Consider the following 24,524-nt stretch of genomic DNA (forward strand, 5'->3'; position numbering starts at 1 on the left):
CACAGCTTGAGTGACCAAATTTTGTTTTGAGGAGCGATTATTTCCCCCGGAAAAGCGATCCGCCAGTCGACTAACAATCCGGGTTCCTACTTACTCCTGGTACACAGAGGCGGGTGTGGAGTAAGGAAACTTGCCCAACTGTGTCTCGCCCCCGTGCCCGGGAATCAACCCCACATCCTCTCGCTTGCGAGGCGAGGGCTCCAACCACTGAGCTACAGGACCTCCACAGGGTACAGCAGGAAGGATGCAGTGATGATGATGATGATGATGCCCTCCTGTGAAGCCAAGTGAGGACCAGCCAGGATGGCCGGAGCGCAAAGCATGCCGGCTATTGTAGTCGTGGACTCAGCCCGTGACGAGAGAAGCGCGCGTTGCACCGCGGGAACTACATCCCCCAGAGTGCACCGCGCATCTCCATGGTGACCCCCACCCCAGCGAGCTGCACCAACCGAGTTCAGGGGGAGTGGGGGGGGTATGGTGGCGGGTGATCTATCCCCAAATACACCCTGAAACTAACCGAGGACGGCGAAGCAATACCAATACAAACGCACAGGTTGATTAGCTATGAGTGCTCGGTGTGACGTGAGCAGTTGGGGCTCTGATGGCTGATCTTGTCGGGGTGTTTGTGAAGGTTTCCCCCTCACCCCCAGCTCCGGTGGTTCAGGCCGGCTGGGCCCGGGGTGGGGGCGGGGAGCGCCCGCGATGGAGCGGGAGGTGGAGGCTGTCGGCTCCTCAGCGGCCGCCGAGCGGCGGCACAGGGTCCTGGTGGCGGTGACGGGCAGTGTGGCGGCTCTCAAGTTACCAGAGCTGGTGCGTGAGCTGCGGGGTCTGCGTCAGGTGAGTGAGGGAGAGAGGGAGGGGGGGGAGGCCGCCATCACTCCCTCCCCCTCCCGCCCCCACCGTCACCATGGCGACAGGAGGCCCGGCCCGGCCCGGCCCGCCCGCCAGGCTCCGGCTTTGTTATATATATCCGACAATAAGAATAATAGTAATCTTTGCATTTGATACGGCGCCTTTTATCACATCTCCGAGGCGCCTCAAAGCGCTTCACCGGATACGCTGCCAAAGTCTAAGGTGTAGTGACTGTATTTCAGATCTAAACCCTTCAGCAGGCTGCCGCCTCGCCCCCTCCCTCGCCATCTCCAACCCCACCTCAAGACCCTCCTCTTCGACAGTGCTTTCGATCTCCCGACCCCCACCCCCCTCCCCCACCCCGACCCTCAGCTCGGGTCAGAAACTCTGCCCCTCCAGCGCCTTGGGACGTCCTCTCGACGTGAAAGGCACTTTACGAGTGTAATTTTGTTGTTGTTGTTGTTGCATTGGAAACAGCTGGGGCCAGGCTGGACTGACTGTCAGCTGATGTTGTGCAGGATTTCACTGCGTGCGGGTGTGCTCGCGGGTGTGCGGGTGCGTTCGTGCGTGGGTGTGCACGCGCAGGTGTGCGTGGGGATGCGGGTGTGTGTGCGCGTGCGGGTGGGTGTGCGCGTGCGGGTGGGTGTGCGCGTGCGGTGGGTGTGCGCGTGCGGGTGTGTGCGTGCAGGTGGGTGTGTGCGTGCGGGTGTGTGCGTGCGGGTGTGTGCGTGCAGGTGGGTGTGTGCGTGCGGCTGTGTGTGCGTGCGGGTGTGTGTGCGTGCGTGCGGGCGGGTGCGTGCGTGCGGGCGGGTGCGTGCGGGCGGGTGTGTGTGCGTGAGGGTGTGTGTGCGTGAGGGTGTGTGTGCGTGAGGGTTTGAGTGCGTGCGGGTGTGTGCGTGCGTGCGGGTGTGTGCGTGCGTGCGGGTGTGTGCGTGCGTGCGGGTGTGTGCGTGCGTGCGGGTGTGTGTGCGTGCGGGTGTGTGTGCGTGCGGGTGTGCGTGCGTGCGGGTGCGTGCGTGCGGGTGGGTGCGTGCGGGTGGGTGCGTGCGGGTGGGTGTGTGCGGGTGGGTGTGTGCGGGTGGGTGTGTGTGCGGGTGTGTGTGTGTGCGGGTGTGTGTGTGCGGGTGTGTGTGTGTGCGGGTGTGTGTGTGTGCGGGTGTGTGTGTGTGCGGGTGTGTGTGTGTGCGGGTGTGTGCGTGCGTGCGTGCGGGTGTGTGCGTGCGTGCGTGCGGGTGTGTGCGGGTGTGTGTGCGTGCGGGTGTGTGTGCGTGCGGGTGTGTGTGCGTGCGGGTGGGTGTGCGTGCGGGTGGGTGTGCGTGCGGGTGTGTGTGCGTGCGGGTGTGTGTGCGTGCGGGTGGGTGTGCGTGCGGGTGGGTGTGCGTGCGGGTGGGTGTGCGTGCGGGTGTGTGGGTGCGTGCGGGTGTGTGGGTGCGTGCGGGTGTGTGGGTGCGTGCGGGTGTGTGGGTGCGTGCGGGTGTGTGGGTGCGTGCGGGTGTGTGGGTGCGTGCGGGTGTGTGGGTGCGTGCGGGTGTGTGGGTGCGTGCGGTGTGTGGGTGCGTGCGGGTGTGTGGGTGCGTGCGGGTGTGTGGGTGCGTGCGGGTGTGTGGGTGCGTGCGGGTGTGTGGGTGCGGGTGGGTGTGTGTGTGCGGGTGGGTGTGTGTGCGGTGGGTGTGTGTGCGGGTGGGTGTGTGTGCGGGTGGGTGTGTGTGCGAGTGGGTGTGTGTGCGGGTGGGTGTGTGTGTGCGGGTGGGTGTGTGTGTGCGGGTGGGTGTGTGCGGGTGGGTGGGTGTGTGCGGGTGGGTGTGTGTGTGCGGGTGGGTGTGTGTGTGCGGGTGGGTGTGTGTGTGCGGGTGGGTGTGTGTGTGCGGGTGGGTGTGCGGGTGCGGGTGGGTGTGCGGGTGGGTGTGCGGGTGGGTGTGCGTGTGCGGTGGGTGTGCGGGTGGGTGTGCGGGTGGGTGTGTGTGTGCGGTGGGTGTGTGTGTGCGGGTGGGTGTGTGTGTGCGGGGTGGTGTGTGTGTGCGGGTGGGTGTGTGTGTGCGGGTGGTGTGTGTGCGCGGGTGGGTGTGTGTGCGCGGGTGGGTGTGTGTGCGGGTGGGTGTGTGTGCGGGTGGGGTGTGCGGGTGGGTGTGCGGGTGGGGTGTGCGGGTGGGTGTGTGCGGGTGGGTGTGTGCGGGTGGGTGTGCGGGTGGGTGTGTGCGGGTGGGTGTGTGCGGGTGGGTGTGTGCGGGTGGGTGGGTGCGGGTGGGTGCGGGTGGGTGGGTGCGGGTGGGCGCGGGTGGGCGGGTGGGCGCGGGTGGGTGTGCGCGGGTGGGTGTGCGCGCGGGTGGGTGTGCGCGCGGGTGGGTGTGCGCGCGGGTGGGTGTGCGCGCGGGTGGGTGTGCCGCGGGTGGGTGTGCGCGCGGGTGGGTGTGCGCGCGGGTGGGTGTGCGCGCGGGTGGGTGTGCGCGCGGGTGGGTGTGCGCGCGGGTGGGTGTGCGCGCGGGTGGGTGTGCGCGCGGGTGGGTGTGCGCGCGGGTGGGTGTGCGCGCGGGTGGGTGTGCGCGCGGGTGGGTGTGGCGCGGGTGGGTGTGCGCGCGGGTGGGTGTGCGCGCGGGTGGGTGTGCGCGCGGGTGGGTGTGCGCGCGGGTGGGTGTGCGCGCGGGTGGGTGCGGCGGGTGGGTGCGGGCGGGTGGGTGCGGGCGGGTGGGTGCGGGCGGGTGGGGCGGGGTGTGCGGGCGGGTGTGTGCGGGCGGGTGTGTGCGGGCGGGTGTGTGCGGGCGGGTGTGTGCGGGGGTGTGTGCGGCGGGTGAGTGCGGGCGGGTGAGTGCGGGCGGGTGCGTGCGGGCGGGTGCGTGCGGGCGGGAGCGTGCGGGCGGGTGCGTGCGGGCGGGTGCGGGCGGGCGGGTGCGGGCGGGCGCGTGCGGGCGGGCGCGTGCGGGCGGGCGCGTGCGGGCGGGCGCGTGCGGCGGGCGCGTGCGGGCGGGCGCGTGCGGGCGGGCGCGTGCGGGCGGGCGCGTGCGGGCGGGCGCGTGCGGGCGGGTGCGTGCGGGCGGGTGCGTGCGGGCGGGTGCGTGCGGGTGGGTGTGTGCGGGTGACTTTCCGGAAGAACTTTGATTTTCAAATTGCAAATGTCAGTTTTTATTATTCTCAATATTCCGAGGGCCGAAAATTGACGTTTGCGATTCTTAATGCAGGAGAAGGCAATCGGAATGTCACCGAGTGCTCGTGTTCATGCAAACCCAGAAATAGTGCCCTACTGCTGCTCACCTCCGAGAAACAAAACCGTGGGATGAATATTTGCACCAATACATACATAATAATAATCCTCGAAACACGACAGCCAATTGTGCACAGCAGCGTCCCACAAACAGTCATCGATTGAGTGACCACATTGTTATTGTTTTTTTTCAAAGGATTATTCTAAATCTTCACCGTTTAACGTCTCAGATTCTTTCAAGATCAGCAGAGTATTTGCCTGCAGGAGCATCAAAGCAGCATCCCAACTCTTCCCTCCACAAACTGTAGATTATAGGGGGACGTGACCACAGGCACAGTCGAATAGGAAGGTCTTCAGACACAACCTGAAGATGGGGAAGGAAGGGGCAAGGCGTTAGGATAGAGGAAGAGTCTGACCGAGCCTTCAGCTCCCCTCTCGACTCTCTTCCCCCTCCTCGCTCCCTCCCTTCCCTCCCCTCACCCTGACCATTTCCCCCTCCTCGCTCCCTCCCTTCCCTCCCCTCACCCTGACCATTTCCCCCCTGCTCGGGTCATGACCCAACTGTGCAGCGCCTTGGGACGTCCTCCTGACGTGAAAGGCGCTCTATAAATGGAATCTTGTTGTTGTTGTTGTTGAGTGTTCCAGAGTTTCAGGGCGCAGCTAAAATTGGTTATTCACTTCATAGCTGTTTGTGGGACATTGTTGAACACAGACAGTGTGCTCGACTTCAAGATCTTCACACTCTTGTTCAAATGCCTTCACTCTCCTGCACCTCCCTACCTCTCCGAACTCCTCACTCTCCAATCCACCACCTGGCACCTCCTGTTGACTGACAACTGCCTCCTGCTCGTCCCTCACACCCTCCACCCCACCATCGGAGGTTGCGTTTTCAGCCACTACGCCCTGAAACTCCTTCGCCTTGCCTCTCTCCCCTTCATCACCAACCGTGTTTGCAACCACCTCCCCCCACCTCTGAGGGCGCTGTACAAGTGAAAGTTGTTGTTGGAAGCAAATACCTGTAAAGTGCTTTGAAGTGTTTCATAGTGAAACACAAATACAGGTATTCCTGATGATAAGATTCCAGTCCCTTCTTAATCGATGAATATTTTCCCTTGAATGCATCAGTGGAGTCCTGTAGCTCAGTGGTTAGAGCACTCGCTTTGCAAGTGAGAGACCTGAGTCCAATTCCAGGCAGAGGGCGAAACCTTGAGGAAGTTTCCTTACTCCACACAGAGCCTAATAATAATCCCTCCAAAACCAAAAACAATAATAAATTGGTCATTTTCAATCTACGACAGTTTGTGGGACATTGCTGTGAGCTATTGGCTGCCGCGTTCGCCCACAAATATACAGTCAATTCACTTTACAGTGTGTTCTGTGAAGCGCTTTGGGACGTCCTCCCGACATGAAAAGCGCTATACCAAATGCAAGGATTATTATTATTATTCTCTACAGTAGGGGGCAGTGTTTTCCAACAAATTAATTGCTTCTGGACGTTGTAGATTCTTTAATTTGTAAAACGCAAAATGTGCCATGTAAAGGAGAATAAATACCAAGACTTGTTTACACAAACAGTTGTTAGGATGTGGGATACACTGCCGGGTGTGGTGGTCAAGGCAGGATCTATCTTCGTTTTTAGGAGGGAACTAGATAAATATTTACCTAGCAGTACGTAGTAACCCGCTTGTTAGTCAGTTAGTGGAATACTCCCTGGGGGTAATAATCCCTCCCAAAAATATATGGTCACTCAATCCATGACTGTTTGTGGGATGCTGCTATGCACAATTGACTGCCCACAAAATGTACAGTCAATCCACTTTATAGTACATCCTGTGGCGCTATATCAAATCCAAGGAGTATTATTATTAATAATAATATTTAAAAGGGGAACCTTTGCAGTGGTTTGGGGAAAAGGCAGGTAAATAAATAGCAATGACTGGATTGTTCTTTCACAGAGCTAGCACAGACAAGATGGACTGAATGGCCTTCTATGCTGTGAAAAATGATATGGTTATATGGCATATCATTTTGCAGCTTGGCTTAGATGGCAGCACTTTTTTGCCTCTGGGCTTGAATTTGGCAGGCTGACATTATTGCAGTACAGGTGAGAGTGCTCTGTTGGTGCTGCTTTTCAGATAAGATATTAAGCTGATGTTCTGCTTGTTTACTGGCGTTAGGTAGCAATCAAATTTCATATTAAAATATTTGAAAACAGAAAGGAGTTTCTTCCTATTGTCCTGACCAATAGACCCCTGGACGCACCAGTGATTGGGTTAACGGTTGATTTCCAAGTGCGAAATGCCGTCGACTATCCTCCAGGCCACAGTCGCTATGTTCGACAAAATGTATTGTGAAATGCTGTGAGACTTTTTGACATATAAGGTCTTTATAAAATTACAAGTTATTTTATGTTTTTCTTCTATTAAATAAAAGTAATGCAAAAATATAATCCCTATAAATCATTAATATATGCCAATTTACCAGAAATATTTTTCCTATGTGTTATCAGCTTGACACATTGGTAGCACTCCGAGTCAGAAGGTGGTGGTTTCAAATCCCACAGCGGGGCTTGAATGCACATAGTCTAAGCTGATGCTCCAATGCAGTGCTGGGAGCATTTTGCATTGTTGTAGGTGCCGTGTTTTGGATGAGATATTATACCGAGGTCCTGTCTGCCTTTTCAAGTGAATATTAAAGATCCCACAAACTATTTGAAAAGAGAAGGGAGTTTCTCCCAGTATCCTGGCCAACAATCTCCCAAAGAAAATTGGTGATTTGATTCATGGCTGTTTGTGGGACATTGCTGTGCGCAATTGTCCTGCCGTGTTTAGCCACAAATATAGTCAATCCACTTTACAAATATCCTGTGAAGCACTTTAAGCCGTCCTTCTGACGTGATAAGACGCTATGCCAAATGCAAGGATTATTATTATTACATTTCAATACGTTTTTTCCTTATCCTCTTGTAAAGTCTGTTTTGTCTCCCTCTCCCCATTCAACTTTCCATTTACTATAAAACACACCATTAAAATGTCAGATTACAGTACTTTAAGTGGCGACACCTGGATAGTGTGAGCATGGCTGTTAATTTGCACTTTAAGCAGTTTAAACATGTTTTTAAAACACTTGACACACTGCAGTTTAAATTAATGAGACCTGTATAGCAAATCAGAACTGGCTGCAGCATTGAAGCACATTTGGTGTTCCACCATCTGTTTCAAGTGCAACTTCAGATTTTTCATCATGACTTTCTTTTCATGATATCTCCTGTATTCCCTTGAGATCTCTGTGTCAGGGTGACTCAGTCGGTAGCACTCTGGTCTCTGAGTTAGAAGATTGTGCATTGAAGCCCCACGTCAGGACTTTGAACTCCCTGAAACTAATGCAGCATTGGGGGAGTGCTGCATTATTAGAGGTGCTGTCCTTTGGACAAGACATTAAACCGAGGTCCTGGCTGCCAGTTTAGGTGGACATTAAAGATCCTATGGCACTTCTCAAAAAAGAAGGGAGTTTTTCACAGTGTCCTGGCTCGTAATGCTCCAGGAAAAAATTATCATTCACTTCATCCCAATTAGTGGAACATTGTGGTGTTCAAATTGGTTGCCTAATTTACCAACAGATGCATAGTCACTACACTTAATAGTAAATCCTGTGAAGTGTTTTGAGACATCTCAATGACATGATAAGGTTCTGTATCAAATGGAAGGAATAATATTCCATGATGAGCACGTGCTCCCAGTCCAACACCAATAGGCACTCTATAACCAGGTTCTGGGAGATAGCTTATAGTATCCTGGACTGACTGACACTCCGAGATTCATCTATCCCTCTCCATTTCCACCATGTGGGAAATGGCTGCTGTCCACTCAGCACTTCTCCAAATTATCTGGGTGGATATTAGAGCTAACATTTATATATTTAAACATTAACAGTCCCGGGCATTGTAACATTCCCTTATAAAACAGACATATCTGGCACAGCTGAAGTATAACATAAGTATGTATGTATAAGTACAACAACAACAAAATTACATTTATAGAACACCTTTCACGTTGGGAGGATGTCCCAAGGCGCTGGACAGTCAGGGGTCAGGAGAACTTAAATATGTTCGCCTGCAAAATACATAATCACTATGCTTTACAATATATCCTGTGTAGTCCTGGGAAGAAACAGATGGGAGGTGAGGAGAAATTTTTTCACACCGCGTTTTGTTCAGATCCGGAATGCATTGCCTGAAAGGGTGGGGGAAGCCGATTCGATAACAACTTTTAAAAGAGAAGTAGCTAATTATTTGGGGAGGACAAGTTTGCAGAGCTATGGGGAGAGCACGGAGGAGTGGGATTGATTTGGAAACTGTTTTTCAAAGAGCCGGCACAGACACGATGGGCCAAATGGCATTCTTTTGTGCTGTATAATTCTATGATTCTCTGATTCTCTGATAGTGCTGTGAGGCGTCCGGCAGTTGCGGTTGTCTGGGAATGAGAGTAGGAGTGACATTGGAGTTCCAGCAGCCTCGGCTCTTGGTTCATGGTTGGGATTTTAGATTGACTTGGCCTGCAAAGAACGCAAGCTCGAGGTAGCTGTTGGTTGGGCAGAAAGCTCTGCGTTTGAATCCTTCTTTGAATCCAGCGCCTTGGGACGTCCTCCTGACATGAAAGGCGCTCAATAAATGGAATCTTGTTGTTGTTGTTGTTGTTCTTTGCTCACAGCACGGAAACTGCTCTGGTCAAGGTGACAAACGACATTTTATCCACCTGTGACCAGGGCTCCCGTTGCCTCCTCATCTTCGACCTGTCTGCTGCCTTCAATACTGTGGACCACTCCATCCTCCTCCATCGCCTCTCCTCTCACCTCAACCTTCACAGTTCTGTCCTTGAATGGTTCAGGTCTTATCTCTCACACCATCTCCAATTTGTCTTCGCCAATGGTTTCTCTTCCATCCCCCGCCACAGTCTTGTGTGGTGTTTCTCAGGGCTCTGTCCTCAGTCCCCTCCTCTTCAGCCTCTCCATACTCCCGCTTGGTGACATCATCCGTAGACATGGGGTCAACTTCCACATGTACGAAGGTGACACCCAACTCTATCTGCCTCCACCCTTGATTTCAGGACAACTGACGTTCTGAATATCTGTTTGACATCAAATCCTGGTTGAGGCCCAACTTTCTACAGCTGAATGTCAGCAAGACTGAAGCCCTCCTGATTGGCTTGGGTCAGCACCCCCGCACCTCAGGCATTGGCAGCATCAGCATCCATGGTTGCACACTCCAGAGTCTTCCTACCCCCACGCTCGAGTCTTGATCCCTGACTGTTTAGCAATTTGGGATGTCCTCCCGTGTAAAAGGCGCTTTACAAATGTAATTTTGTTGTTGTTGTTCTATCCCAAATCCGTGCCATGACCCTCTCTGCCTTCCCCCACCTCCACAACATCGCCCAGCTCTGCCACTGTCTCAAACCGCATGCCGCCGAGACCCTCATACACGCATTCGTAACATCCAGGCTCGACTACGAAAACTCCCTGCTTGTCGGCCTCCCTAACTCCTCCCTCCATAGGTCACAGATCATCCAGAACTCTGCAGCCCATGTCCTCTCCTGCACCAGGCTCCACGACCCTATCACCCCCATCCTCGCCCAACTCCACTGGCTTCCCATCACACAGAGGATACAGTTCAAAATCTTGGTCCTCGTCAAGGCCCTCCATGGTCTTCCTCACCCCTACCTCTGGGACCTCCTAACCCGCTACCAGATGCTTGCTCCCTCCATCCAGTGGGCTCAGGCCTGCTTCAAGTCCCCTGCCCTCCCCGCCATCTGGCACTCTATCCTGCAGTCCCTCCACCTCACCCCCTCCCTTGCTTCCTTCAAGGCACGTCTTAAGACCCTCCTCCTCGACTGTGCCTTCAGTCATCCTCCTTCCCTTCCTGCCCTCCACCCTCCCCTATCCCAACCCCCAGCTCGGGTCCAAATCATTGACTGTCCAGTCCCAATGTGAAAGGTGCTATACAAATGTAATTTGTTGTTGTTGTTATTGTAGTGGCTGAAAACGTGGCTACCGATGATGGAATGGAGGGCACGAGAGACATGCACAAGATTACATTTGTACAGCGCATTTCACCTTTTAATGCCTTTTTCGCCTTTCTCTGCACTCTCCGACCTTGCTGACCTCCTGTCTCCTCAAAACAGTATCTATTGCCTCCGTTCCTCCAGATCTGGCCTCCTCCTTGTCCTCCGCTTCACTCTCGGCGGCCGTGCCTTCAGCCACTATGCCCCGAGGCTCTGGAACTGCCTTCCTCACTCCCTTCACCTCGCTCCCTCCCCATTTTCAGATCTCTGCTGAAGACCTTTCTTTTCAACCGTGCCTTTGGTCACCTTCTTCCCCCTTCCCCTGGCTCGGTCCCAGGATCCGTTACTGTAAAGTGCTCTGAGATGCTGTCCAGCATGTAGGGCGCTATATAAATCCAAGTTGTTGTTGTTGATAATAAATGCAGTCCACAAATATACCCTGGAGGTAGGATGAGGGGAAGAGTTAAGCGGAGGTTCCTAGGGGTTGAACCAGCGCCTTGGGACATCCTCCCGACGTGAAAGGCGCTATACAAATGTAATCTTGTTGTTGGTCCAACTTAATTTGTGCTCCACCCTGAAAACCATTTAGTTCTGGCAATAAAACCAACTGCAGTTTTGGTCCTTAGTTTATTAGCTTGCCAATTCACATGTTTCAGTTCAAAACTAATGTGGCCCACGCAGTGCTAACACTAAATACACGTGTTAATCAGAAAGTTCACTACATATAGGATGTTAATTGAGCTTTAAAATAATTATTTCGGTATTTAATATAAGTAGTTGCCAAAATATTTCAAAAAACTGCCCACTTAGATTTATTGACGTGCTTAGCTGATGGCAGATTCTTCATTTTTCCTGTTAGTGGACATTTTTTCCCGTTATATTGACCTAAATCCAAAATTCTTTTTACCATTAATTCAGTGTTACCATTTTCCTGGAATAAAAGTTCCTGGTGCTTTTACAGTAAAAGTTAAGAATCTGACAACTCTCAAGCTGATGGAGTTCTATGGAAATGACGAGTGTGCATGAGAGATTTTCAGCTAATTAAAGTAATTTTTTTTGAGGGGGCAGCCAGGTCTGATCCACGCGGAAGTCTCTAAAGCAGGAGCTTCGCTCACAGGAAAATCCTTCCGACTATTTTTGTAACTGTGTATTTCTTTGATTCAAATGTAAATTGTCAAGCATTTATTAGCTTGTTGCCTATAATGCTTGTCTCAGTAACGTGAATGGACTTATGTTGGTAGATTTAAAACAGAGCGAGCTTTGACTGGATTCTCAGAAATAACCTTGGAAGGCCTTTCCTTCACCACCAAGTGGAGCCGTGCAGGGCTGGAATGTGCCCTGTCTGATCCTGATATGTGCTGTTAGCTGATTTCAGCTGAGGGCAGCCCCACCATTCAACCATGCTGCTGCTGGTACCCTTACTGCTACCAGTATCATCTTGGTTGGATGGTGAGATCCCTGTTCCCCTTAATCCCTGTACATTGGGACATAGGTTAGCTTTAATCATGAACACATCTTTATTCCAAGGTTATGGGAACACACATAATTTTCCAATTCAAACATATGTCAACATATGAGAAGAGAAAGTACAGTAATACGAAAAATGACAAGTTCACTGTCATCATCCAGATTTGCTAGGTTTACTAATTATTTACTGTTACATAGAGGAAGTAATAATAATAATAATATAATAGTTGTTGCATTTAGAAAAGCACCTTTCACATCGGGAGACGTCCCAAAATGTGAAGACGTGATATATGGTCAAATGTAGTGACTCTGTACTTGTTGGTGAACTGGCCAAGTGTGCACAGCAATTTCCCACAATCAGCCAATTTTATTTGTGGGATTGCTGGCCAGAACACAGGGAGAAACTTTGAGTAGCACCATGTGATCTTTAATGACAGGCAGACAGAACCTCGGTTTAATGTGTCTTCCCAAGGACAGCACATTCAACATTGAAACACACCCCAACACTACATTAGAGTCAGTTTAGTCTCTGTTACTTCAAGTCCTGATTGTGAAGCTTGATCAGACAACCATCTTACTCAAAAGATGATAGTGTTAACCAACTGAGCCAGGCTGACACATGAGGTTCAATAAGTTATTTAATGGCCTTTTTTTGCGCAATGTTGTGTTATCCTAATAAAAATCTCTTAACGTTTCAGCCACCTGCAGATCTGAAGCATTGAGATTGTGGTTACAGGAAAACTGCTGCATTGCATCATTCAAGATTACATTTTATGATAGTTAATAGTTACACCAAACACTTTAAGATATGTGTTTCCTGTAACTTTTTGCTGATAATAAGTGCTTTAGATTTGTAAATCAACTCAAATCCTAGGTCTGAAAGCAAGTATCGAACCATTTAAGGAAAACTGATCTTGACGATATTTCAGGTAGGTGGTATGCACTCTTATTGTTCAAAGCAGCAGAGTGCGACAATGTGACATACTGAGAGCATGTTATTGAAGGATTTCAGAAATTGAGATGAATGTTAGGAAAATAATAATAATAATAATAATCCTTGCATTTGATATAGCGCTTTTCACGTCGGGAGGACGTCCCAAAGCGCTTCACAGAATAGACTGTAAAGTGAATTGACTGTATATTTGTGGGCGAACGCGGCAGCCAATTGCGCACAGCAATATCCCACAAACAGTCGTAGATTGAAAATGACCAATTTATTATTGTTTTGTTTTGGAGGGATTATTAGATCCAGGTCAGTGGTGGGTGGCTGAGGAGAAAGGTAGGGAAGCTCCAGTGAGCTTTAGCGAATTGGAAAACAGAAGAACCAGCAAACGAAATATCAAAATTAATGATTATAATTAGCCATGAATGTTCTTTTTAAACTTTGCTTCAGTGCTATTGCATATAGCCAATATTGACCATCTGAAACCAGAGATTATACTGTTGTTATATTGAAACCTCCACTACAAACATTACTCCAGCATGATTATGAGGTAGAGCTTCGCTAGTAGATGGTTTGGTCACAGAGGTTTGGCATTGGTATAAAGAAGCACTGTTCAGTAACAGAGCACCTTTGAGTTTTGCTCTAATCTCAGTGCAGATGGACAAGCTGGACAGCATTACACATGGTCAACACCACCACAAGCTCTGATACATCCAGGTCTAATCGAGATTCTCACCCCTCTCTCCCATCGAAAACTCTCCTTGTCTACCGCTCCCTAAGCCCCCCGGCTCCTTCCACACAGACATCTCTCCTCTCTTCCCTGTCCCTCTGCTCCGAACGCCTGCTCATAATAGGCGATTTCAACCCACATCTAAACTCCCTTTGCACTACTTCTGCCGATTTCACTGCCCTCCTCTCCTCCCAAAACCTCACCTTTCATATAAATTCACCTACCCAGAACCGTGGTCATGCCCTTGACCTCGTTATCACCCACGGACTTGACATTTCCGACCTCAGTATAGTGGACAAGGCAATCTTGGACCACTTCCTCATCTCCTTCTCCTCTCACATCCCTCTCTCTTCCACCAAGCCCTCAACCATCTTCTAACGCCCTTGGAAAAGGCTACCCCCTGAGACCCTCACATCATCAAACATCCTATCCCTCTGGCCTTCCATCCGCGGAGAGCCTGAAGCAGCCATCCAGCTGCTCCATGATCGCCTCTCCTCCACCTTCAACTCCCTCGTCCCCCTGAAATCCAGGACCATCTCCAAACCCACCCGATCCCCCTGGTACAACAACCATCTCCGCCGCCTAAAAACCCAAACCCGGCTGCTCGAGCGCAGATGGCGGAAAACTGGCCTGACAGTTCTCCGCCAACTGTGGCTCGAGCATCTCCAAGGCTACCGCCGTTCTTTGACACACGCAAAAACAACTTCTACTCCAACATCATCTTGGAGGCTAAACACAACCCTAAAATACTTTTTTCCACCACCCACTACCTCCTCCCTGCCCCCCCTCAGGCCTCCTCCATCTTAATATCAAATGCCAAGTGCGAGGAGGTCATGGACTTCTTTTCATCTAAAATACACAACATCCACCAGGCAGCCTCATCCACCTGCTTCTTGTCACCCACCACCACGCCCTCTCTGTCCCACTCACCCTCCCCATCATCTGCTCCTACCACCACCCCCATCCATTCCTTCCTCCCCATCTCTCCCTCTCACCCACCATCACCTGCTGCCTCGATCCCCTCCCCACCAACTTACTGATCACCCAGCCCCTCCCTCCTCTGCCCACTATTGGCTGACGTCATCAACCAATCCCTACCGCCCTATTTCAAACCTGCCCTTCCTCGCTAAAGTCCTAGAACTCATTGTTGCCAATCAACTTCTCGCACACCTCCTCCCACTCCCTCTTCGAACCCCTCCAGTCTGGTTTCCGCCCACAGTACAGAGACTGCGCTTGTGAAAGTCAAAAACGACATCCTCTCTATCTGTGATCAGGGCTCCCTCTGCCTCCTTGTCCTCCTGGACCTCTCCGCCTTGTTCGACACAGTCGATCACGCCATCCTCCTCCACCGCCTTTCCTCTGTCATCCACCTCAGTGGACCGCACTCACCTGGGTCGAGTCCTACCTCACAAACTGCCAGCAATACATCTGCACAAACGGCTTCTCCTCCTGCTCTCACCCGGTCACCTGCGGGGTACCTCAAGGATCCATCCTTGGCCCTCTTCTCTTTCTGATCTACATGCTCCCTCTTGGGGATATCATCCGTAGACATGGGGTACATTTCCACATGTATGTGGACGACACCCAGCTCTATTTTCCCACCTCTCTTTGCGACCCCCAGTTCCCTGATGTTCTGTCAGCTGCCTGTCAGATCTCAGGGGCTGGATGAACGCAAACTTCCTTCGGCTGAACGTTGACAAGACGGAAGCCATACTCTTTGGCTCTCGTCAATGTCAAAAATCTCACGGTTCTCACCTTCTCCACCTAACCAACCTCCGCCTAAAATCCCCGAACCCGTACGGCGTCAGGTTCAACCCCACATCCGGTCCCTCACTAGTCCGCTTTCTTCCACCTTCGACGCATCGCCCGTCTCCACCAATACCTCTCCGAAAGCCACTGAAACCCTAGTCCATGGCTTTGTCACCTCGCGGCTGGACTATTCCAATGCCCTCCTCGCCGGCCTCTCATCCACTACCATCCATAAAATCCAGATTATTCAAAACTCTGCCGCCCGCATTCTCACCCGCACCAAACTCCACTCCCCGATCACCCCAGTCCTGGCCAGACTGCACTGGCTGCCTGTCCCAGAGAGAATCGACTTCAAGATCCTCACCCTTATCTTCAAATCCCTGCACTCCTCTGCAGCCCCCGACCTCTCTGACCTCCTCTCTGCTCAAAATAGTATCCGTTGCCTTTGTTCCACCGGGTCTGGCCTCCTCCTTGTCCCCCGAGTGCTTCGCTCCACCTTCAGCGGCCGTGCCTTCAGCCACTACGCCCCGAGGCTCTGGAACTCCCTTCCTCACTCCCTTCGCCTCGCTCCCTCCCTTCCTGTTTTCAAATCTCTGCTGAAGACCTTTCTTTTCGACTGCGCCTTTGGTCACCTTCCTCCCCCTCCCTCTGGCTCAGCCCCGGGATCCGTTACTGTGAAGCGCCCTGAGACGCCGTCCAGCGTGGAGGGCGCTATATAAATCCAAGTTGTTGTTGTTGAGCATTGAATCTCTTGCAGTTGGGATTATTGGTAGCAGGCATTGATTCTTTTGCATCGGTGTCTAAATCTCAGGTGGAAGATCTGGTTACTGGGAGTGAGCCAAGTGCTGCTCAACGTAGCTCAGACCTGTCCCTTTATACCTTTGTGCCAACCAAGGATACACATCAGCAGTTTGTGCCTGGTTCAGACCGGATCATTGAATGCCATTGTTCTCTTGCCCTCATCAATCAATGCAGCTATTTGTTAGCACTTCCTATAGTCTTCCAGACTTTCCCAGAACCTTGGTTCACTTACAATCAGCAACTTAAGCCTGCGCTTATCACATTCCACAGGCAGACCTTGACAAGAGCACCAGACATTCAGTACAGACAATCTTCCTCCTCCTTCAAACATCCTTAACCCTTGATGGTACATCATCCATTATACTGTCTATTAATTGGTATACCTCCTCCAACTATCCTACTATCGCATGATATTTCATTAGTCTTGTATTACTTGTCAAGCCACAATAGTTTAGATCAATAGCTGCTTTACTTCAAACGTACACCTCAACATCCAGTCCCTTTCCCAGAATTCTTTTATCCTTCCTGCTTGCTTCTCATTGGTCAATGTCCAATTGCAATATGCAACAGCCCCGAGGTCTATTCCTCATCACATCATGTATACAACTGTTAAAAGTATTCTTCAATTTCTATAATTAGTTTAAGATTACAATAACTAGTTTACTGTTACAAGCATCTTATAATAAGGCTACACAGTTTACTGTCATAAGTATTTTATAATGGGATTACATTTATAATCCAACAGAACATTAGTTGTGTTTGTTGACATGAAATGTACCACACTCCTAAATTTACTTTAGTCTTTGAAACATGTGAGTGGTTAATTAGCCTGTTTTCAATATGTCTTAATAAAAGACATGTTTTATCAATGCCAGCACATACTCAGACTCCTCCGCCTTCAGATTGTGTGGCACTTCAGATTTCAATGTTTACATAAAACAACTTGACAGAATTGCATGTAAAATCACCTGAAATCTTTGTTAGTTGGTGGTGGTGGGGGGAGATCCAATCGGCCATTCTCAAATATACTGTGTGTTCTTTCGGTTTTTGAGGCCCATGTACTGTAAGGATGTTTTGTACATTAAGAGAATTGTGGAGTATTGCAATGAAGGAAGAAGGTAAAGTAAACGCTGGTTCTTCCTGTGCAAAACCACTCAGGAAGCAGAAGTTTGTTTGCATCAGCCGCAACTATGCAATGCAGAAAAACCAGAGGTGCCTAAATGAAACTCCTATATCCTGTGAAGCACTCTGTCTGCTTGCCTCTTTCCGATCCCCAGTGAGAATTGTATGATAATTGGATCTTTGCTTTCCTTATTTTGTAGATGGAAGTAAAAGTGGTGACCACCCATCACGCAAAACACTTCTACGACCAGAAAGATGTCGCTGTTAAAATATACAGTGATTCAGATGAGTGGGAGGTAACGCATTCTCTTTAATTCAATGAAAAGTCAATGAAAAAGCTTGTGCAAATGTCTAGAAGATCTGAAAAGCGCTATATCAAATGCAAGGATTATTATTATTATATATGACCTGTTGATGACCCAGCCAGCCACCCAACACATTCAAATAAAACCTGTTCAACGTATGCAAATTACTAGCCACGATGCGTTTGCATACACCACTTTTGGCCACCTGGGTGGATCTTGCAATAAATAATTGTAATTCGTAGTGATAAGGTACCTTTCACGTCAAATTATATCTCCTGAAGTGCCTTACAAAATATAAATGTTTAGAAATTGAAGTGGATGTTTTTATATGGACAAATCTGCCAGCTAATCTGGGCCGTAAAAACAGCATTTGGTATAAGTCCTAAATTGAGAACTGGGACCTCATGTTTCAGGCTGACCAATGCAGTGCTGGGAGAGAGTTACATTGTCAGAGGTGTCATCTTTTGGATGCAACATTAAGGCCATTTTGTCCATTCAGATGGACAACAACAAATTACATTTGTTTAGCACCTTTCACGTTAGGAGGACGTCCCAAGGCACTCGCCAGTTAGGAATCCGCACCAGAGCTGGTGGTTGGAATCAAGAGGGGTGGAGGGTGCGGAGAGTATACAAATGGACATGGTACTATTTGAAAATGGGGAATTTTTCTCCTGGTGTCCTTTTCCACAAATTATCCAGTTAAATTGCTCATTCTCTTCATGGCTATTTTTGGGAGTATTGTTGTGCGCAAATTGACTGCCACGTTTGCATACAAATACACTTTGGCATAGCTAATAAAATACTAAGATTGTTATTATTGAATATATAAAGTTTTTTGTCAGCTTTTGAGCACAAGGATTTTACTGCTGAAATGAGAAATTGAATACTTTCCCACTTTGGTCATTTATTGCCATCATTGGACATTTCCTATGTCATCACCTACAAATACACAGCAGTCACTATGCTTTACAGTAAAATCCCGTCAAGTGCTTTGAGATCTTTTGATGACGTGATAAGATGCTATATCAAAAGTAAGCAATATTACAACAAGATTACATTTGTATTGCGCCTTTCACGTTGGGAGGACGTACCAAGGTGCTGGACAGTGTACAGCATTTCAGACCCGAGCTGGGGTCAGGTGGGGAGACCGATGGCATGGTGGAAGAGGAGGGTTTTGAGGCGGAACTTGAAGGAGGGTAAGGAGGGGGCGAGGTGCAGTGATTAGTGGATGGAATTCCAGAGGTTGGGGGCAGAGTGGCTGAAGGCTCTCCCGCCAATGGTGGGGCGGGTGGGTCGGGGGACATGGAGCAGGCCTTATTATTAATTTTTTATATATTATATATTTTAATATGTTTTAATAATATTAGTTGTTTTTTCTTGGTCTGCCGGTAGTCCGATACTTGTGGAATACCACTTCCCACCCTCTGCCAGTCTGAGTAGCTACCTTTTAGCCCTACTCTCTGTTTTCTGTCTTGTAGCTTACATCCTATCAGTCTGGCTTGTGTTCAAACCCAAATTCCGGAGGTGGAAGGTCAGTATCTAGCTAACCCACTGAATTATCTACTCGCCCAGTTAAATCCTAGTTGGGAAGGCTGTCTTTATAAAGCTAGTATTGTTCACATTGTGAGCAGTGGACATATTCTGAATTGATATCCTTTTCATATTAACAGAGCTTTAACCTGCTAGTCTCTCAGTATGATAGGGAATTTATTGTGATCAGAGTAAACGAGCGACTCCACACAACCAATATACAGTTCTTAGAACCTAAGAATAGAGGAACCAACTTTCACAGCCAAAAACAGAAGTCACTGGGAACACTCTGCAGGTCAGGCAGCTCCTGTAGAGAAAGGAAAGTGAGTCGACGTTTAGGGTCCACGATCCTTCGTAGGAACTGGGGCATATTAGGAGGGAGAGGCTTTTCAGGGCTAACAGGGCAAGGAAGACAAAGGAGAAAATAGGATAGAGGACGGGGGATAGTAGGTTAAAGAAGTTTTAATAATGAAAAATAAAGGGAGGGAAAATTGTAACAAAATAAGCAGACCGGAGAGAAGAAAAGTGTGTATGGGACCCAGATGATGTGGTAATGGTGACTTTCACTTCAACTCTAATTTAGTATGCTAATGTACAATTCCTCAAACAAGCCTGCCTTAAACCTTTTTAGTTCAAGGAGCGCATTGTTTGCCTGCGTTGATTTTCTTCCTCCGTTTCTTCTGTCTTCTGTAGTTACGACGCTTTATATTATGTTTTCTGCTTGTAATCTCCTGTTCTTGATTTCTCGGGTAGGAGGACGTTCTCTGTTGAAGGGGCTCTGCTCTCTCTCTTTACTCCATTCTCCGAGTCTTTATATCCTTGACGTTTTCCTCCAACTCAGGATACGTGCGACAGTGACTAATCCTTACATACAATGCAGATACTTCCTTTTCCTTAATCTTTGACTGCAGGTTTCAACATTCCCTATCTTACATCCCATGTTTTACATTCGATCCATCTTAGTCAAAATAACAAGGTATCCGACACAATAAGAAGTGACCTTTCCTGTTGCATTCTGTATGCCATCAGCTCTATTTTCCAACGACAAGCGAGTTAGATTTCATAACAGTCAGCAAATTATGTCACCTCAATACCTTTGTATTTTTGTAATAATAATAATCTTTGCATTTGATATAGCACCTTATCACTTCTTCAAGACGTCTCAAAGTTCTTCACAGAATACGCTGTAAAGTGAATTGCCTGTATATTTTGTGGGCGAAACCCAACAGCCAATGAAGTAAAATGGTGTGGCATTTTGTACCAAACAAACATTTCTTTCGGTAAATTGATGGAAAAACATTGTAACTTAATCATTTTTAGGGCATTTTCACAAGAACACATAAAAACTGGTGCCCAAGCCCAATTGATTTTCTGTGTTTTTTCACAGTGCTCTATAATAAGGCTGCTTTCCTCTTAATATCCAGGTTTATTCAGCACCTTAGGATGTTTTTCCGACTTGAAAGGTGCTATACAAATGTGATTTGTTGTTGTTTAAAGCGGTCCGGGATGCTACCTGACATGAAGGGCGCTATATAAATTCAAGTTGTTATTGATGTTCCGGCTCAAATTGCAGGCCTTTCAAGATTGAGTTGAAAATTTATTTTTGTTGGGTTAGGAGGGAAGAGAGTTTTAAGATTTCTTGTCCATTCAACCAATCTGTCCAATGGTCAAGTAGTTGATCTGTTCCCAGGCTCCTACCAATCACACTTGCAAAACAACCAGCTAATTTCATGAGAATGTCTCTTTGCAACTCTCCTTCCCTAAGGAGAGAAGTTAGTGTGAAAGGTTCTCTGATGAACAAAGATATGATTATATAAAGCAAAAAGCAAGAGTTAGCGGTTTTCCCCTGGTTTCTTTACTTCCTCCATTTTTTTTCCTCTCATTTCCTGATGATTCTGACACATGCTAGCTCACCATGATGTAGCTCAAATGAGATTATTGTGGTTTAGTCCAGACACATTTTTGAAAAAGTATTTGAGTGGAAGAGAGAATCTCTATTTAACTCAACCCATCATCCCCATGCTAGAAGGTGGCAGGACAGGTAGATAAAGCTGTTAAAAAAGCATAGGGGATACTAGGCTTTATAAATAGGGGCATAGAAAACAAACGTCAGCAAGTTATGATGAACCTTTATAAGAGTAGAGTTTTACTCAGCGAGAGACTGTGTGGGCCCCACACTTTAGGAAGGATGCCAAGGCATTGCAGAGGGTGCAAAGGAGATTCACCAGGATGGTACCAGGAATGAGGGACTTCAGTTACCAGGAGAGGCGAGAGAGACTAGGATTATTCTCCTTGGAGCAGAGAAGGTTAAGAGGAAACTTAATAGAAGTTTTCAAAATTATCAGAGAATTTGATAGGGTGAACGAGGAGAAGTTATTCCCACTGGCGGATGGGTTAGTAACCCGAGGACACCGATTTAAAACAGTTGTTAAAAGAAACAGGGGAGGTGAGGAGAAATGTTTCATACAGCGAGTTGTTGGGATCTGGAATGCATTGCCTGAAAGGGTGGGGGAAGCCGATTCGATAATAACTTTTAAGAAAAAAGTTATACCTTCTGTCCTGTATAATTCTATGATTCTTGCATCAAGAATTACAGACACTGGTTAGGAAAAGGAATCTTTTCCCAACCTCTTGCTTATGTTGAGGCTTAGCTGGAGCTTCAGGATGGTGGAACCAGGGAGTGCGTTAAAGTGCAGGCAGCAGGTAACATAGGCATGAACGAGAGTTTTGGTAAACAAAGCAAAATGCTAATAATAAAATTGATGTTATTAAAATTGTTATAGTGCAATCAGACCTATGTGCTTTGCTCCCACAGGTATGGAAAAAGAAGTCAGATCCTGTGTTGCATATCGATCTGAGGAGATGGGCTGATCTCATGGTGATAGCACCTTTGGATGCCAATACTCTAGGAAAAATAGCCTGTGGAATCTGTGATAATTTATTGGTAAGTTGATGATGGATTAACAGTGAAAGAATGCTTGAAACATGAAACTGGGTTTTGTTTCATAATGCACAATAAACAACAGCAATATCTGAAGATAATAATGATGCTTGCATTTGATATCACAGTATATCGCCCCATCTGATCTCGTGGTCCCAGAATGCCCACTCCATCATCCTCCTTTCACAGCATCAGACTTGTTTTAAATGAGTGCAGTGTACCCGGCAACTTGTTCCTGGCAACTTTTTCCAGTTATTAATTACCTTCTGACTGACCGCCGGGTATTCTAAACTTCTGCCCACTAGTTCAGCTATCTTGGTGCATCCTAATGTATTGTTCTGGGTTTACTTTTTCCAATCCCATTTAAGTAACGTTTTTCACATCGGGGCTGGCTCAAAGTGCTTCAGCCTTTTATGTATCGTGTGGATGCTACTTACATGCCTCAAAGTAGATGAAACCTACATACTTCAAATTTTGTGCAGATGAAACCTACACATCTCAACTCAAAGTTCCTTCTGAAATTCAAACTTCCTTTTTAAAAAGATTTGTCAGATAAAATGTTTCTCATGGCAGCCAACGAAATGTGTCATATGAGCTACTCTGAATTTTAAGTACCTCCAGTCAAGTGATTCAATGATTCCTTTCAGGACATGTGAACTACTTTCTGAGCAACTATTTGCACAATTTCCTGAAAACAGCCAAACCCACACTCAGTCCCCAAGGGAGACTTTTCTTGTTAGTTTCCGCATTTCACATTGTGCATCCTACGCTTCACGTAAATCAAGATTTCCTATTAATCCCTATTTTGGATTAGCTGCAGATGTTTTTCATCACTTTTTAATGATGCTCTGAACAATGATAGTGTTCTGCTTGAAACAGAGTAGATAGTATGAAGAGGAGTCCCTTCATAATGTAAAGGTTATTTATAGTTCAAATGCTCCCAAGTTACAGTGTGGCAACAAACTGTGTAGAATTAAAAGCAACTCAATTTGAGCTGTGTATGAAACAGCACCTTTGTGAGTGAAGAAATTTGCCTACAAAATAGTTACTCCATTTTACAATATAACCCTGTGAAATACTTTGAGGGGTCTTCCCGACATGAAAAGGTGCTATATGTAATGGAAGGATTGTTATGGTTATAAATTTTTCCTAACCTCTCCCCTAATTTTTCTACTGCAGTTCTGTTCCCATCTTTCTTTTGCACGTAATTTCTTATATCTGTCTGAACACCGCTGACCATTAGTTTTGGCGTAGGAGGAGATTAAAGCATGCTCAAATGCCCACTTCTGTGTGTGCTTTTGCTAAGGTTCTCCCCATTATTTTGAATAGTCCCTCATACTCGGTTGGGAAGTTCACATAATGGTGACCGAGAGAGGGTGAGGTGAGGGGTCATCTTAAGCTATGTGCAGCTATGCTATGTGCAGCTTATACCACAAGTTGCTTTTCAAAATTCTAGGTAAAGATTTTCGTCTGTGGGAACATAAGGGCACATTTTAGTAGTGAATCATTTTAAATGCTTTGATTAGTAAGAATGGTAGTTTCCATTTAACTGCACAGTGATGCACTGAGATGACAAATCCAAACATAATTTCAGCAATTTGTTGACGTAATTTAACCACTTTAAACCTGCACTTTTGTTCTTGATATTTTCCCATGCTATAATACCAGGAACACATTCAGAACCAACTGACTAAGATAGACACTGACACAATAAAATGGGCCGAATACCATTTACTGTGTTGTACTTTTCAGTCATTCCGTGGTGTGGCCAAATTAGGGAGTAACCTGAAGATACTGGACCGAGCAGGGGGGGAATGGTCAGGTTGAGGGGAGGGAAGGGAGGGAGCGAGGAGGGGGTAGAGAATCGAGAGGGGAGCTGAAGACACTGTCGAAGAGGAAGGTCTTGAGACCGGCCTTGAAGGAGGAAAGGGAGGAAGCGGTGAAGGCACTGGGGGATGGAGTTCCAGAGCCTCGGGGCTGAGAGGCTGAAAGCCTGATCACCGATGGTAGGGCGGTTGGGGAGGGAGGTGTGGAGCAGACCGGAGCCAGAGGAACGGAGGGTACGGGCAGGTAAGTAGGGGGATAGTATGTCGGAGAGGTAGGAGGGAGCGAGGCCGTGAATGGCCTTGTAGGTGAGGTTGAGGATCTTGAATTCGATCCTCTGGGGGATGGGGCGAGCGAGGGTGGGAGTGATGTGGTGGCGAAGCCTGGTGCGGGACAGTACACGAGCTGCAGAGTTCTGAATGACCTGCAGTTGTGGAGGGAGGGCCGGGAAGGCCGGCGAGGAGAGAGTTCCCATAGTCCAGCCTTGAGGTGATAAAGGCGTGGACCAGAGTTTCAGCAGCGTGAGGGGTGAGGTAATGGCGTAGTCTGGCGATGTTCTGGAGGTGATGGAAGGCGGTGCCAGTTGTGGCGCGGATATGAGGAAGAAAGGACAGCTCAGGGTCAAACAGAACACCGAGGTTCTGTTTAAGTAAATTATTCTTTCTGTTTTTAACCTGAGGCCTTTGACGGATACAGAATGCTCATCGAGGAGTGGGGGGAAACCCATTGGTGTCTGCTTGCAAAGCCATTAGATTTAAATGTTTTCCTATTTATTTCCCTTTCGTCACACTCTCTTCTCACCCGCCCTTTCCGAACCATTAATACATCCACTTTGAGTGGGAAGTACAATGTTTTTGTTCACGCTTGCAAATGATTTAACGTTTCTCCTTGTAGGAGGGCGGGCAGGGGGATTACAATTCCTCAGCGACAGAATGACTCTCAAAGCCCAAAGTCCAACTTGAGAATCATTGTTTAGTCATAGGATTTTAACCATGATTTTTACCTTAA

The 24,524-nt window shown here is 48.3% G+C and overlaps 1 protein-coding gene across 2 annotated transcripts in view; it reads left to right on the forward strand.

The window, feature by feature from the left end:
* The first annotated feature begins 650 nt into the window (after positions 1 to 650).
* The window catches only part of ppcdc (phosphopantothenoylcysteine decarboxylase), a 46,167-nt gene continuing 22,293 nt past the window's right edge, over positions 651 to 24,524 (forward strand). The window contains exons 1-3 of one of the 2 annotated variants that reach the window (XM_007909429.2): positions 651 to 837; positions 17,117 to 17,212; positions 21,567 to 21,695. In XM_007909429.2, coding sequence (XP_007907620.1) covers positions 703 to 837; positions 17,117 to 17,212; positions 21,567 to 21,695 — 360 coding nt within the window. In that variant the 5' untranslated portion in view covers positions 651 to 702. The remainder of the gene's footprint in view (positions 838 to 17,116; positions 17,213 to 21,566; positions 21,696 to 24,524) is intronic. The other variant, XM_007909439.2, reaches the window with a different exon arrangement.

The sequence above is a fragment of the Callorhinchus milii genome, unplaced genomic scaffold (genome assembly GCF_018977255.1).
Source record: "Callorhinchus milii isolate IMCB2004 unplaced genomic scaffold, IMCB_Cmil_1.0 Scaffold22, whole genome shotgun sequence".
NCBI lineage: Eukaryota > Metazoa > Chordata > Chondrichthyes > Chimaeriformes > Callorhinchidae > Callorhinchus > Callorhinchus milii.